This window comes from Zootoca vivipara, chromosome 6 (assembly GCF_963506605.1).
Source record: "Zootoca vivipara chromosome 6, rZooViv1.1, whole genome shotgun sequence".
NCBI classification, from domain to species: domain Eukaryota; kingdom Metazoa; phylum Chordata; class Lepidosauria; order Squamata; family Lacertidae; genus Zootoca; species Zootoca vivipara.
Window position 1 is genome coordinate 3889589 of NC_083281.1, and position 15560 is coordinate 3905148.

The 15560-nt window shown below is 47.4% G+C and overlaps 1 protein-coding gene across 5 annotated transcripts in view; it reads right to left on the minus strand.

Annotated features, from left to right (window-relative positions):
• DAZAP1 (DAZ associated protein 1) overlaps nt 1–15560 on the minus strand; it is a 43766-nt gene that overhangs the window by 5981 nt on the left and 22225 nt on the right. For 3 of the 5 annotated variants that reach the window (XM_035121056.2, XM_035121057.2, XM_035121059.2), the window contains exons 7-11: nt 11193–11275; nt 7088–7241; nt 6151–6180; nt 2858–2998; nt 2182–2364 (exon numbers count right to left, since the gene is read on the minus strand). In XM_035121056.2, coding sequence (XP_034976947.1) covers nt 2182–2364; nt 2858–2998; nt 6151–6180; nt 7088–7241; nt 11193–11275 — 591 coding nt within the window. The remainder of the gene's footprint in view (nt 1–2181; nt 2365–2857; nt 2999–6150; nt 6181–7087; nt 7242–11192; nt 11276–15560) is intronic. The other 2 variants (XM_035121060.2, XM_035121061.2) reach the window with 2 other exon arrangements.

The window sequence follows — 15560 nt, forward strand, 5'->3', positions numbered from 1 at the left end:
CCAAATAGTTCCCCTGAAGACCCTGTTCACAATATGTTTGCTCTGTCAAAAAGCCATCTCCCTCTTTACGGGTTTGACTAAAAGAAGGTCAACTGGGACTGGCTCAGTATTTTGGGGTAGCCTGTTCCTCTCCTTGATACTGGGACAAAAATCTTTCAGTGTAAATGGTTAACTGGAAGCCCTTTTCGCTGTTCCGACAAGAAAATGGATGATGAGGCAAAATTTCCATCCGACAAGCACATGCCATCGTATGCAGATAATTTCAACAAGGTGCTTCCCGGCAGTGTTCAGATTAACAAAGCTTTCTGACACATAGAGATCAAGATGCTTTTATCCCTCTTCTTGATGGCTTCTCAAGGTTTCACTTCAAACACTCGCAGGCATCCTGTTCCTTCCCTCCAAGCCCCAGTTAGAAGCCTTCTAAGTCATTCATTTGACAAAAACAAACAAACCTTCAAATAGCTTTAGCACAGGGCATTCCAAAGTCAAGAGCAGCACCCAATCGTGGGAGGGGGACACAGGAAGCTTGCTGAATCAGTAGGATTTTATGTATTTTTGAAACGTTAACTTGAAGGGTCTGTGGTGAGCAACCCCAATTTCGGGGAAGGTGTTAAAAGAGCCTCTTCTACACCACTCAAACTAAACATGGAATTTTCTACACAACTCCAATAATCGGCTCAACGGATTCTGTACTGGTACAGATGACCTGCGCTCAGAAAGCCTGCTGGGAGGGGGGAAAGTGATCTTAGAGGTCTCATGACCTCTTCCTGCAGCAACCCAAGATTTGGCTATTGAAAGCCTGGAAGTGGACATCTTCTTGTACCAACAACCTCCTTCTACAAAGGAGGAAGGAGAAGGAGGAGAAGGAGATGAACAAGAAGATGACAACAACAACCCCCCTTTGGGGCAGCAGCAAATTAAGAGTACATGGTATGAGAGAGAGGGGGGTGGGGAGAGAGAAGGGTCTGCATAAACTCTGGAAGTGTGGCATTGAGAAAGGAAGTTATTTAGGATCACATGGGCTTAGATAAACTGGTGTCCACGGATCATGAGTCTACATGTAACTGATTAAGTTGAGATGCAGAAGAGACCATGTGTCTCAAGCAACAAAGGCGTAAGATTCTCATTCTTCCTTTGAGAGTTAGGCCCTGGTGTTTCAAAGACAGGTTCAAATGGTACAAGTCCTCAACAAGTTACAGAACAAAATGTGCTCAGCTGGAAGACATAAAAGACTTCTTTCATCAGACTGTGGAATCCTGGAAATTCAGAAGCAAAGCCTACTCTGGAGCCAAGAGGGCAAGATTAAGAATCTCTGAATCTCCTGCAATATTGAAATCTGATAAGACTTTGGTGCAAGAAAATGAGGATTTAAAGCTTCCTGACTATGTATTAATAATAATATTTGGGAGGTGCTGAAACAGAGTCCTATTGAAATTTGAAAAAAAGACCTCCTTATAACTAGAAATTGTACAAAATCTTATTTTGGTGTGGGAATCTGCAAACATATTCCTGCAAATCTCAAGGTGTAGGAGAAGAAAAGACCCAATTTTTGCAGCTGCAATATCCGTAAGGTGCAACTTGAGCTTGCAAATTTGGCTACCCTGAACTTGTTTGAACTCTACGTAGATGCAAAAATGACAAGTCAGACTACCTTTTCAGAGTCCCATTCAAGGCTTAGAAGTCAGGGACTAGTTGCTAAAAGACAAAAAAGGGCCTACTTACATTATATGCCAGAAATTCGTGCAGATTCATAGCCCCCTCCCCTCTACTTCTCAGGGTAACAGCAATGTCAAGACAGCTGAAATTCAAGTGGTTGTTATCAGACTTTCAGTTTATCCTACCCTCCCTCTCGTGGATTGGCACCATGTTCACATGACGCAGCCCTGTCTGATTTCAAGGGCCAGCTTTCACATCACAAGGATGATTGTAGCAAGCCTAAACCCTCCAGAGGCTAATCTATGACAAGGAAACAGCCAGGGCTCCTCCCCACACACTTTCTCCCTTTTTTTTTTAAAGGCAGAAAGAAGAAGACAACCACAACGGATGCTTTGGATACCCTTTGCAAGCAAAATCCCAATCCTGTTCTCGAGCTATCAGGAATGGAACAAAGGGGGCAGGGAGGAGAAGGGAAGCAGGCAAAGCTGGAAGAGGAGTCACACAGATCCCAAGGCCGTCACTTACCAAACTGACTATAGGGGAAATCTGGCTGGGCGGTTGGTGGCTTGCTCATGTCCTGAGTTGGCTGAGATGGCGGTGGCGGAGGGGGGAAAGCGAGTGGTGTTGCCCCAGGAGTGGCAGGTGGCGGAGGAACGCCAGGAGGAGCAAACTGGTCTGGTGGAGGTGGTGGGGCACCGTATCCAAAACCTGAGGAGGCCAGGGGCAGCAGGGAAGGAGGAAGAAAGAGAAGTCACGAAAAGTGTGGGTGGGGAGGCCCACGGAGGAAGCCCCAAGCCGATACCTTACCTGCTCAACTCAAGGCTAGGAAAGGAAATGGGCCTCAAGAAGCTTTCCTCCTCTAATTATTACTCACCCACCAACCAGGGACCAGGAGGCCATGCAAAGGGAAAATTCAAATGGAATCAGTGTTGGGAAGAGGCAGAGCAGCCTTCCCCCAACCCTGGTGCTCTCCAGATTTTCTGGGCTGTATTGGCCAGGGTCAGAGTATCATAGCAGGGGAGGCCCGCACTAGCTGATATTGTGCCAATGATATGCTCCTGGCTTGACCTGCCTTACAGGGTTGTTGTGAGAATAATACAGAATGGGACAGGCGCGTGGGAGGCAGGGAATACACACACACACCACATAGGGGCCCCCTCCCCACCCTGAGCCATGCCGCAAAGTGGTCGGGAATACTCACTGAAGGGCGGAGGGGTCCCATATCCTTGCGGGAAGCCCTGTGGGGGAGCGAATCCTCCTGGAGGGGTTGAGACGATGTACGAGGTAAAAGGCGGTGGTGGTGGTGGAGCTCCTCGACCTGGAGGAGGGGGGCCATACCCACCTGGGAAAGGGGAGGAGCAGCCAATGAGGAGAAGCTTGAGAAGGTGGGGAGATGTTACGCCCTAAGTCGGCTCCATCAAGCTGGGAGCGACCTATGAGGCTTTGGGGGGGGGGGTTCCTTCAAAATTCATTCCACCAACATCAAGTAGCTTACTGCATTCTGGCACAGGCATTTTCCACCCGGGAAGTACAGCATTTAAGTGGTTCCCTCTACCCCCAGCCCCACAACACGCTGCTTAACTGGGTTAAGGTAAAGGGACCCCTGACCATTAGGGTCCAGTCGTGACTGACTCTGGGGTTGTGGCGCTCATCTCGTGTTATTGGCTGAGGGAGCCGGCGTACAGCTTCTAGGTCATGTGGCCAGCATGACTAAGCCGCTTCTGGAGAACCAGAGCAGCACACGGAAACGCCGTTTACCTTCCCGCTTGGAGTGGTACCTATTTATCTACTTGCACTTTGACATGCTTTCGAACTGCTAGGTTGGCAGGAGCTGGGACCGAGCAATGGGAGCTCACCCTGTCGCAGGGATTCGAACCGCCGACCTTCTGATCAGCAAGCCCTAGGCTCTGTGGTTTAAGCCACAGCGCCACCTGCGTCCCTGCTTAACTGGGTAACTGATCCTCAAATAATAAGACAACAGACATATAGCGTGGATGGTGCTTGAAATGCCTTATTTGCGGAGGCTGAGGGTTGCGGGACTACAACTCCCATCACCCCAGACTGCTAGGGATGATGGGAGCTGGAGTACAATACTGGGAGGGCCCCAGGTCCCCCACTCCTTCTTGCAGGAGAATACCATATTTTCCGGACCATAGCACACACCTTTTTCCTCCTCAAGAGTAAGGGGAAATCTCTGTGCGTTTTATGGACCAAATGCCATGGGTCAAGCAGTGGGATCCCTTGGCTGCCGCTGCAGTCGGGAGCTCAGGGAAGCCTCCACCACCAGAGCCATGGCTCCCCCCCTCCTCCTCACTCTTCCCTGCTCCCACCTAGCGCGCTCTAGCCGGGAGTGGAAGCACCGCAGTGCAGGGCAAAGCAAAGAGAGAGCGAGGCACAGTGCCTCTTGCCCAGCAAAGAGCGAGCGAGAGAAGCGTCTCTCCCTCCGCAGCCCCCCCCCCCCCCTGAGCAAGCGGCGACAGAGTGGCTACACGCTGCGCGGGGCTCTCGCTGAAGCAAAGCAAGAGCCCCGCGCAGCGTGTAGCCGCTCTGTCGCCGCTTGCTGGGGGGGGGGGAACGAGAGCTTTGATAGACACAGTGATGTTCTAGCATCACAGCATCACCCACAGACACCCACAAATGTGAGTTATCCCTCTCGCTATTTCTTCCTTCCCTCCCTCTTCCATCCTTAATAAAATACTGGGGGGGGGCAGGTAAGCCCCACATAGAAAGCCCATCCACATGGGGGGGATGACTTTCTCAAATACGGCATTTACCGGTAATTGGGGGGGGGGCAAAAGCACCTATGCTGATATACAGCACCGGTTGTTTATTAAATAGTTTAGTACAACACTTGATTCAGAATATCCCCCCCCCGGTTTTCCACCTCTAAAATCTAAGTGCGTGTTATGGTTCGGTGCGTGTTATGGTCCGCAAGTAGGATTCCAAGGAGCACTGTCCAAAAATACTTCTTACTACCTCATTCGCTCCCACAACATTTGGTCACTCCATATACTTTTAAAGAAGTAGAAAATCAGTAGCAACCAGTCCAGTTTGGGGGCCACATTCTTAAAACTGCCACATGGCAGAATCCTGTTTTCTTGTATGATGTAACTTAAATAAGTATCTACGAAATCAGTATGTGGCATCAAACTCTCATAAAAAGTGAGGCACAGCAGTCTTAACAAACTGCATATTCCTGCCCCCTCCTCCAGCTGCTTAGGAGGTTAAAAATCCTAAATGCACAAACAGGCAGCAGAAATGATTCTCCTCGGGTCACACTCCTTTAGCTTTCGCTGTTAACTGGGCTGTCAAGGGTTACTGCCTACATGAAGTAGTGGCTTGTTTCAAACAATCATTTGGTAGCCCACCCCAGCTCTTCCAAGCCAACCAAGGGGCAGCAGGGTGGAGAAATAATTAAAGAGCACAGCTTTAATCCAGCTGTTCGCAGAGTTCTCAGAGATCCAGCTTTAAACAAAAAAAGAGCGCGAGAGAGAACATTTTCCTTTGCTGTACTGGGAAAATGAAGGTTTAGGGGACCAGGCCTTTAAAAGGCAGGACTTCTTTTTGGCAAATGGAAAAGTTAGTTCACTTCCCCCTCTCCCTCTTCCTCCCCTTCCCACCACCCAATCTTTTCAGGTTGCCAATGTGCAACAAATGACTAACATGAGCTAATGCGGGCTAGCTACATTTGTGGCTGCTTTCGTTTATTATTAGTACAGTCATGCCTTGGGTTCTCTAACAGAATGCGTCCCGGGAGTCCGTTTCAATACCGGAAATGTTCAAAAACCAAGGTGCGGCTTCCGGTTTCCAAAAATCGTTCAAAAATTGGAACACTCACTTCCGGGTTTCGATCATTCAGGAGCCAAGGCACTTGAGATCCAAGGTACGACTGTAGTAATACACCGCCCATCTGACTCGGTTGCCCGGGCAGTTAGGTCTTAGGGTGGGGACCACCTCCATCCTATCCCAGCCTGCATTGCTTCAGGGCTCATCTGCTGGGAGCTGCATCCTGGCAGTGGTGGTCTTGTTTCTGCCACCCCCTTTCCCCTCCTTGACGCTTCCGTGAAATAAGGCAAAGGGTCGTACGGAATTAAAGCTAAGAGTCACACCTATCCCTGCCAACAAAGATAAAACAAATCCCTTTCCTCCGCCTGAGCTCTCCTTGCTTACCCCACCCACCCGGCTCACGCACACAAGCACCCACTCAAGAACCCTGGGAATCCTTGTTCAAGGGGCTTCAAGATACTTGCAAATTTGCAGTTAAAGAGTTCTTGGGAGGAAAACTGTAGAAGCACACTAGAAGCATTAAGCCGATGCTAAAAATTCTGGGTTGCATGCAACAAAACTCTACTCAGTGTAGAACCACTGAAATTAACGGACTTAAGGTCATTCCGTTTCAACGGTTCTACTCCAAGCATGACAGCCCTTTGATTTGCTTTAATTAGGCTTAGGATATTCAATATACAAGGCCTTCAACAACTGTGACATACTTACCAAGTGCTTGTCCAGCTGGTACCCACATACCTAAAGTGGGGGGAGGGAGAGGAAGAGGGAGGGGAAGGGAGAAAAAACACACACACACAAGACTGGTCAAGATACCGACCAGGACAGTGCTCATTTTACAACCTCATCATTTCAGAACTGTGAGAATGTCAAGAAGCGAAGCCTAGCGGGGGAGTTATTTGGGACTCTTCTGAAACACAGCATTTGAAAAACAGCGCCTGAGATGGGACCGCACACTCTTTTAAGTTACAGAGGCCTGCATATTGAGGTGGAGAAAGTATATAAAAGAGGAGTTCCAAACCCGCATTCAGCTGCCGCAAGTAAACCGCTGCCTGCACCTCCTACAGCTGAGACACTCTCATTTCATTGCAGGCAGCATCTGCCGCAAGCTCAAGCTGAAGGAGGGCTGGAGGCAGGGCTTCCAAGAGGCAGAGGAGGAAGATTCTTGACCCCCCTCTGTCTCAAATTGGCTGCCAAGGTCCAGGGGCACTTCAAAACAGCCTGGACCGTGCCTGTTTCAAAGTTATTTCAGCATGGAACTTGGTTTTGGGGGGGGGAGAACCCCCTTTCCAATCACCTGCTCCCTATGAACTTAAGGAGAGGCTGGCTGCTGGACCAGGCCAAAGGGCACCCCATCCTCCTGCCCTCGCCATGGCCCAGCAGATGCCCCAATGGGACGTGAGTGGAGCAGCAGCTTTCCCCTGCCAGCAGCTGGCGCTCAGAGGCCTTTACTGCCTCCAACTATGGAGAACCTGAAGATGCCTGGGGACAGAGGCAGAGCAGGTGCCCTTCTGCACCCTAAACTAGCAAGGGACTGTCAGTATCGGCCTGGAGGAGCTTATTTGCGCACAGAGGAATGAAGGCCAAGCCTGATTTGGCTCAGGAGTGTCCCGCAACCTGCCGGGGTCCAGCAGTGGCAAAGTGGTACCTTGAGGTCCATATCCTTGCTGCCAGGCAGGTGGGGGCTGCCCTGCCCAGCCGTTGGCAGCACTTGGCATGATCCGGCTTCCCCACTGGCTCGTGCCCGTCGGCCCTGGCGTCTGACTCTTGCTATCCCGAGGCTCGGCCCGCTTCACCTCCACCTAAACAAAGAGAGCGAGCTGCTCAGGGTGGGTGGGCTACCTGTTACCTCGCCGCCGCTGCCCCCCCCGCCCCTTTTCACACACACCCTTAAGTTTTAACACTTAAAAAGCAAAAGCTCATATCTTAGCACCTTATGACTTACGGCTAAGAACTTAATAAAAGAATTACAAGCTTTTTTTTCTTTTTTAAAGACCGCTAGATTAGAGGGAAAAAAGTGAGTGTTTCTCGGGTACAATGGGTAGTTCAAGAGGAAGCCGCTCTGAAAGTCTCCCCTCTGAAAGCGGTTAAGGATAAAAGTTGTCCCCGAGCGTGGTTTTTCCTCTTCCGTTATGTTTGCTGATCGGCTTGCTCATGTAACAAGCAGGCAGCGCTGTCTTCTCGACAAACTTTCGCTTTCCGCACACAGCTCTGGTGCTTGGCTTTGCAGGTAAGAAGAATTAAGTTTGCAAGCAAGGTTGAGGGGAACATCATGGAAGAAAGGTACAAAGGCTTTAAGCCAGACCTCTCTCTCTTTTTTCATTTCTTTTTTTTTTGGCAGGGTGGCGATGAGGAAAGTGGTGTAATTTGTGGCCAAACATGCCACACAGCTAAATTGCAATTTCGGCTTTGTTCATACCTGAGAAACACACATTTAGTTTCCAGTTGTTGTTTTTTTAAAAAAGAAATTCCTATTTATAAACTTATTTCTTTTATTATTATTTAGAAGTCTAATGGAAGATAGAGACTTACCTTCCCCAGGCTAATGCTTAAAGAACCTCAATTAACTCAAACAATGTCAGAAGGAATGGATGTGATAAGAGAACCTTACATTACATCTAACAAAAAAGTAAACAAACATGCAGGTAATAAAAAATGGACAGTTGAGTCAATAAGAAGCAAAACCTTCATACTGTGTTAAGTCAGAGGAAAAGCACTTTTGTTTTGTAAATAAATGTGTATGTGTGTGTCACACATAAAGTGAATGCACCCCAGTGCTTTAATGATGTGCCTGGACTACTTAAGGTGGACTTCCTGTCCAAGATAAAATTCACAGCCAGTTTTAAATCCAAATATGAAGCTAATTTTGAAATTTGGCGTGGGGTGGGGTGGCAGAAGATAAATTCTGAATTATTAAGTGAAGCTGAGCAATGGGGTCATTAAAGGGAGAGAGAACAAACTCCCATTTTAAACTTGTGCTAATGTCGGGACGCAGCTAACAATTTGGACATGCTCAGTCACACTTTAATAACTCGGGGATCTTTGCCTCCAAAGAGCCCAGGGCATGGTTTGAAGGCCAAAGGTGCAGCAACCTTACTAAAGCCGAGCAGGTCTTCTCTGTGGTCACTGCCTGGATGGGAGACCACCTGGGAGCCCTGCATACCTTTCCTGAGCTCCCTGGAGGAAAGCCCGGATATAAACGCCATGAAGCAAAACGTATGAAATGTGTGTACTTCAGATTAACTCTGCTTCTGCAAGGCTGCAAAAGTCAGTGCTGATAACGGGCCTCCCAAGTCCCTGAAACATCCCTCCTCTCTTTTTTGTCGACCCAAACCCTCCACTGGGAGGGTGCTGGAAACAAGCAATTTCCCACCCCACTGCCGTCATATGCCCCAAATCCCAAACCTTGAGACAGTTTGGTTGCTCATTAAATATGGCAAAGGGGCCGGGCGGGGAGAATAAGCTTCTGTAATCATTTTCAAAGGGCAGAAGGGAAAGAAGGCAGAGTGGCTTTGCCAACGCTGTTATTTCAGGGGTTTCTCGGGGGGGAGCAGCGCTGAGGAAAGTTCAAAAGCCGCCTTTAACGATGGGGTGGAATTACCAAAATGGCTGGAAACTTGCACTCTACCTGGTCAACAAAAACGTATTTGGCACCCAAACATCAATGGCTCAAAGTCTGCCTTTTCTCCAGCCACTTGGCGAGCAACATGGCATTTATATCGCTGCAATCTCTTCATCTTTGCCGTCTTGAGATTTTGGCTTCAGCTTTGCACAAAGACAAAGATGAGCAGAGACTCTTCTGCGGTGAGGGAGGGATGAAGAGCACGGCTTTTGAAACCGACTCTTATCACCCAGTTCTCTCCTGGGTTCCCAGAACTGGTGCCCACGGCTACAGAATTTGATTAGCAGCTGACGAAACAAGTGAAGCAGTAGCTCCAGTTCCAACTCAGAAGATTTCAGAAATATTTTAAACTGCATAACTAACTTCTGCATTCACTAGGATATCCCGGCAAGACTTTTTGGATAGCAGAAAAATACTGAGCTTTCAAAAAAAACAAAAGCAACTTCTCATTGTGAATTACAAAGCTCGAGAACTGGGAGAGCGTTGGGACTTTTAAAACCCAGGAGTCTATCCTCAAATGTCTGCAGTTTCAACCCAAACTGGAGAGCCACAAACACTTTAGGTTTTGCACGAGAATCTCTTGGTCGCCCTTTCACCTTTATCAGAAGCTGGGACAATTTAGAGGCTGACGCCGCTCTTTGAAACTTAAGCCACTCCTTCCCCTGCCTTGCTTGCTCACGTGAAGCTACGCTGAGAGCCGAGGGACTTAAAAGCAGAGTGAGTTAAGAGAGCAGAGTCAGTTCACCCAGAAGTCTCTCGGGAGTGCTGACAACACAGTATGAAGATGACAACAACCAAAAGGTCACTTAACTGCATCGTGGTTAAAAACGCTATTATAGGTAAAAAGAATATGTGGATTCGTATCCAAGTCTCACAGTAAGTGACCCATTTTTTTTCCTCCCCGGTTTGAACCATTCCTTCACGATGCTTCGGTCAATGTTTTGTTCAAATCTCGCCTTTCAAAGGCTGCTGTGCGCCCCTCCCCTCCCGTCCTCCCCAGCTGGAATATGGAAAAGGCACACACATCTGAAGGAGTGGTAATGGGAAGCTGAGCCTTTGGCAACGTAGAGATTTAACTGGCGTTGCAAATAAATAAATAAATCACCCTCTACAACAGCCCTGCTCCTCCTGCTCGACTTCCACTGGCTTGTTACCATCATACCTCCTTAACAGAAGAACATCTAAAGCAAAACCTCAATGCTGCTTGCCTTAGTTCGTGTGAATGCAGCCAAATGACATGACAAAATCGCAAGTGGGGTCTTCAGCTATTATTTTAACCTGAGCCACCCACAAATGGTCCTCAAATGCTCGTCAGCAGTTTCCAAATTTCTGGGCCTCCACTGCACAAATCGAGAGTGACCTCCCCCCCCCCAACCTGATCCTACAGAGGAGTGTTGTATGGGAAGATGGATGCAGATGAACAAGCTGGCCTGGTTGAGGCACAACCACCTCAGGTCAATAAACGACTGCTTATTGGACAGAGATAAAGTGCTATGCCAGCATCCTTCCTCCTCCCTCTGACAGTTCACTGCCAGGCTTACGCAGTTGAGACTTCCAGGAAACAAGTAGTTTAGCCAACCATGGGAGACTTGCATTAATGCATTCTTCCCTAAGCTGAGGCTGATGGGAGTTGGAGTAGAAAACCTGTGGAGGGTACCAGCTTAAGGAAAAATGTGTTAATGCCCAAAGATATGAGGTAGCAGGAGCATATAAGCACAGCACCTGTTCTTGGACTGCTAAACACTAATTTATTAGACCAAGATCATTGCACTGCCTTTCAGGGGATTTTGTCCACCAATCTTCTCTGCAATAAACTTTCGGGGAAGGCCCAAGAGGCCGAGAAATGCAGTCTGAAAGGTGCTGGTTTAAACCTTCTCAGTGCCAAACTTTGGAAGAAGTTACTCCTTAATCTGTGGAAAATTAAACTCTCTGTTCCAAGATGATGGAGACTCATGGGATAAAACAAGTCACTCAATGAAGCTTCACCTGTGAGGATTCTCTTCCTGTCACCCCTTGTGTCGTCCTCCCCCCAACACTCCCCCCGCCAAGCTCCTCCTATCCGCCAGCCAAATTGCCAGTTGCTCCAAGACTCAGCTTTGTCTTAAGGTAAAATAAAACTACAACTACACACTTTTTTGCCCATGATGTCGTGAAAATGCATGTTGACAGCCTGGTCCACTGATTGTTCGTCCTCGAAAGTAATAAATCCAAAACCTAGCCAACGACGAAGAGTGAATCAAGGTAGCAGGGTGTTGTGACACAAAACAGGATGATGAACAATATTAGGGGCGAACCAAGGGTTCAAGCAAGGGTTTCAGGTGACTTGGGGTAGGGCTTGGCGTGACTTCTCAATGGCAAGATCTTCTGGGGCTAAGGGGTGGTGGGAAAACATGATAGCTCTCTGTTATTTTGGGTGGAAATTTGGCTGACAGAGAATATATTACGGGCAGTACTTCCAGGGGCAACTTGTTTGCCCTGCCAATTAATTTCATGAAAATATATCCGAGAAAATCCCAAACATAGTCCTATGCAGAACACACTGCATCCCCTTGGAAAACTACCAATGGTCAAATCCAGGACCACTATTAGCTGATGCAATTGCAGCCCTTTGCAAAAGCGGCTTTCTAAAATTTTTCAATGAAAACAAAATGCATTTGGGGTGGGAAATGGCGTTGGGGTGGGGACGTTTAATCGTTTTCCCCCTGAAACCCAAGATTTCCCCCTTGGTTTAATTTTCGCTTTGCAGCTAGTGCTGACAGCAGCCATTTATTGCTCTAAAGCGTTCAACAGAAAAAAAGCTACAGTCTCTGTAACAGTTATTTTCTCTCTAAGCTTATCCAACATGGTTGGGTAAGCTCATGGAGCCTTATCGTAGAAAAGGTTCGTACTTAAAAAAGACACAAAGATACAGGCCAAGATAGATCGCAACAGGTCAAAATTCTGCTGCCAGCAACAAGAGCAGGGGCGGGGGGTGGAATCAAATTTAAAATAAATGGATTGTGGGGAACTTTTAAGAGCATCTCCAATACGTAAGAGTATAAATGAAGCCAGGTCCACGATGCAGCAGCCTCTACAAAGAGAGCTGCTCTTTCACTTGTCTGCAGGCAGATGGAAGTCTTGGCAGGGCAGAAGTGGAAAGATGGGCACTTCTGCATCTGAGAGACAAGTGATTCAGAAACTTCCACTATTTAAAATGGAGGAAGGATGTTATCGGGGACAGCTGCCAATCACCTGCGCAGAAGAAAACTGTGCTCTTTTGCTATTCGCTCAAGGTTAGGAAGAAAAATGAGAGGCAAGCAAGAAGATTCAAAGAAAGGAGGACTGCAAACACCAGAAGGGGAAACTAAGCAAAAATTTGAGTGTTTCCCAGAAGCGGGGATCTGCACTTGAGGCAGACCCAGATAAGAGGCGATGGCATCATGGGGGTTGGCAGGGAGGTCTTTTGTGAATAAGAAAGACAGCAACGAAAGGGCAGGTGGAAAACCAAAAAGTTGTCAGGGAGGCAAGTGCTAAAAGAGGCTGTTGGATGAGAACCTCTTCTATAAGAATGTAGTGCAGGTGGACAAGGGGTGAGCAAGCTGAATGATTGACAACAGGATGAGTGGGAAAAGGTTGGTGAAAAGCTCTTGGGCACCTTAGCAGCACCTCAGGACACTGGAAGAAATCTGGGGCGTTAGCTTCACAAGGAGATTTCCCTTGAAGCCCAGGAAGCTTTGCCAAAGAGCAAAATAGGTGCAAAAGGCATAAGGAGACTGAAACACAAGGAGCTTTGAGAAGGGGAAAGCCTAAGGTTTAAGAACTTGTTGCAAGGGGGAAAGTTTGGAATTTTGGGGTGGGAGAAAACAGATGGATGCATCCACCTCAGATATTAAAGGTTGGGGATCAGCTCGGCTGGTTTTTTTTTTGTTTTCTTAATTGTGAACTCTTCCTCCATTAAGAGGGGAGATTGCTATGCTCCAGGACTAGATGAGTAGCCGGCTGCATTCTGAGCCCTGAGTCACAGTCCTGTGGAGATAGGTTTGGCTGATCGCTGCAGCTCTCTCAAGTTCACCCCAGCAAGCTTTGAGAGCTGAACTGCAAGAGAGGAAAGCACCTCAAGGCCAAACACCCCACTTGATCCGCCGCATCACACTGTCATTCAGGAATTTCTCTGTGAGCCCAGAAGACTCAAACAACCAAATACAATGCAAGAGGTTTTGGACTCGTGCAATTTTGCGTTCTGCAGATGTGTAGATTTAGCTGAATGGTGCATGCAATTCAAAGGTGCTCGTAATTTTCAGTAGCAGGCAAGCTAAAAAAAGTAATGACTGTGACGCGTTTCTTGACCTTAAGTGTTACCTCAGTGTTCAGCCACACTGTCAACTCTGCCTTAGTATAAAACTTTGCTTTTCTGCTGGCTTTATCATGAAGCCATTTTCCAAGACAAGATTGCGACAAGAGACATAGGACTTAAAAGCGTAACATTTACAAAGCTGCTATTCATTAAGTAAGCAGCATAACAGACCCCGTCCAAAGACGTGGACCAAATTCCTCTATAGGATGTCTGCATCTTTCCTATCAGTGGTCCTCTCAAATCTATACTTGGTGCTAAGTTGGAAAACTGGTAGGATGCAGTGGCAGCGAGGGGAACCAGTTTATATCATACGTCAGTCATGAAATCACTAGGTGGCTGAAAGGAAGCCAATTAGTATTCAAGTGCACATTCCCCGTCTGTAAAATGGGAATAAGGGGTGGGTGCCCAGTATATGAGTCAAGCTTCCTAACAGCCATACAAATGACTGAGCAGAGATTTTAAGGTGAAAGAAGGAAGTTTAAGATCTTAAGAGGACAAGAGCTTGAGCAGAAAGAGACACCAAGAATTGGGACAAGAGAGTGCGTTTTCCGAGGATACTTTAAGAGAGGAACTAGGACAGCAAGGGAGACTTCACAAGTTATCAATGTGATGCACCCAACAGCAAGCAACACAGGACAGCCTCTGATGAAAGAAGCATTTGCTCCTTGCATCCCCCAGGGGTCTAACCGACACGTTGACACTTGCAGTGAAGTTTACAGCTGTGCAACTGAGTGGAGAAAGCACAGGGTTGCAATGGAAACCGCAGGACAATGCAGACAAAAGCGGTTAAGAGGCAAGCGGTGTAAACGTGAGAGTCATGTCTGCCCGTATTCGGAATAGATGGATCGCTAGTGCAGGTTGCAGAATCATGTCCAGCTGGCTGAAAGCTGGCGGCTGTGAGCCTAGCCGGATCCAATCTGCCACACCAACTTGCCACCCATGTTTGGCATCCAGCGCCGGACACGCTTGTTGCAACATGGGGCCTGTGATGGACTGGGCTGAAACGCCCAGCAGCTCACGCCCTTCAAACCTGCTGGTGGTAGCTTATTGCATATGCGAGGCTTTAAGGCAAAAGACAAAACCTCAGAAGGAAGCCTTCAAAGTTTCCTGCTTCGTCACTGGGAAAGTTGAACTGCGAGAGCTTTAGGGGGTCGTTAGGTTAAAAAATAATAATCACGTTTGGGTTTTGTTTTCATGGTGAGCACAAGGGCGGGAAAGATGGTTCAAAGTAGAGGCAAGGTTCTTTTAATGCCTCTCCCAACTTTAGGGGGCGAGGAGAACCACGCAGGAAGATGCTGCTCTTTACTGTGTCAGTGAGTTTTTCTGTTGAAACAGTGCAAAGCTGTTGCAAAACGAATTAAAAGGCATCAAAATAAGAGAAAAACCGCCCGCCCCCACATATTGAAAACTTAAGTTTACACTCCAAATAAAGACAAAAGCCCGAACCCCTCCTCCATTTGTGGAAATGGCCTGTACCTCTGTGATAATCTATCACCTAGAGAGAAGAAAATCTAAAGAGATATTAATCACAAACAGTTCACAGAGAAAGAGAGAAGAAAAGGAGGGGGGGGAGAAAGAACTTAACATTTACTGTACTTTTACTATGAAACACTTAAATATGCCACTAAGGATGTATGTCTAAATTAAAATAAAAACTAAGACTTAACAGCTTAATCAATATGAAGTGAAGAATTTACATATTGCTTTAAAATAATGGAGTCAACAAGGAAGAGTGGAAAAGTCTAGATGGCAAACTGTTTCCTAGCATGTCTGACATGCTACCGAGTGGGTTAGGTGCAACTCACGCAGATGACGTTTTTGTTTTAAAAACTACTGCCTCTAAGAGCCAACTGAAAAGTGATTGGTGGAATGGAAAGCAAGACAAAACAAGGGCTTGATTGCTGTTGGGGCTGAAGCTGAGAAGGCACTGCTGACTCAGCCTTTCGAGTTTGGGGAGAAACTGCCCACTCACTCAAACTATAAAAGCAGTTACCCCTCAAGGGTAACAGGGGGCTTGCCTGGATCCTCATCTGCAAAACTTTTCAAGCAGCAACTTAAAGAGACGTGGCCTTTGCCCAATGCTTTCAGCTGAAGCCATTTAACAACAAAAAAGGTCAAAGCTGAACATTTGTTCCAATCCTGCAGTTAATGATAACTGCAACCTTG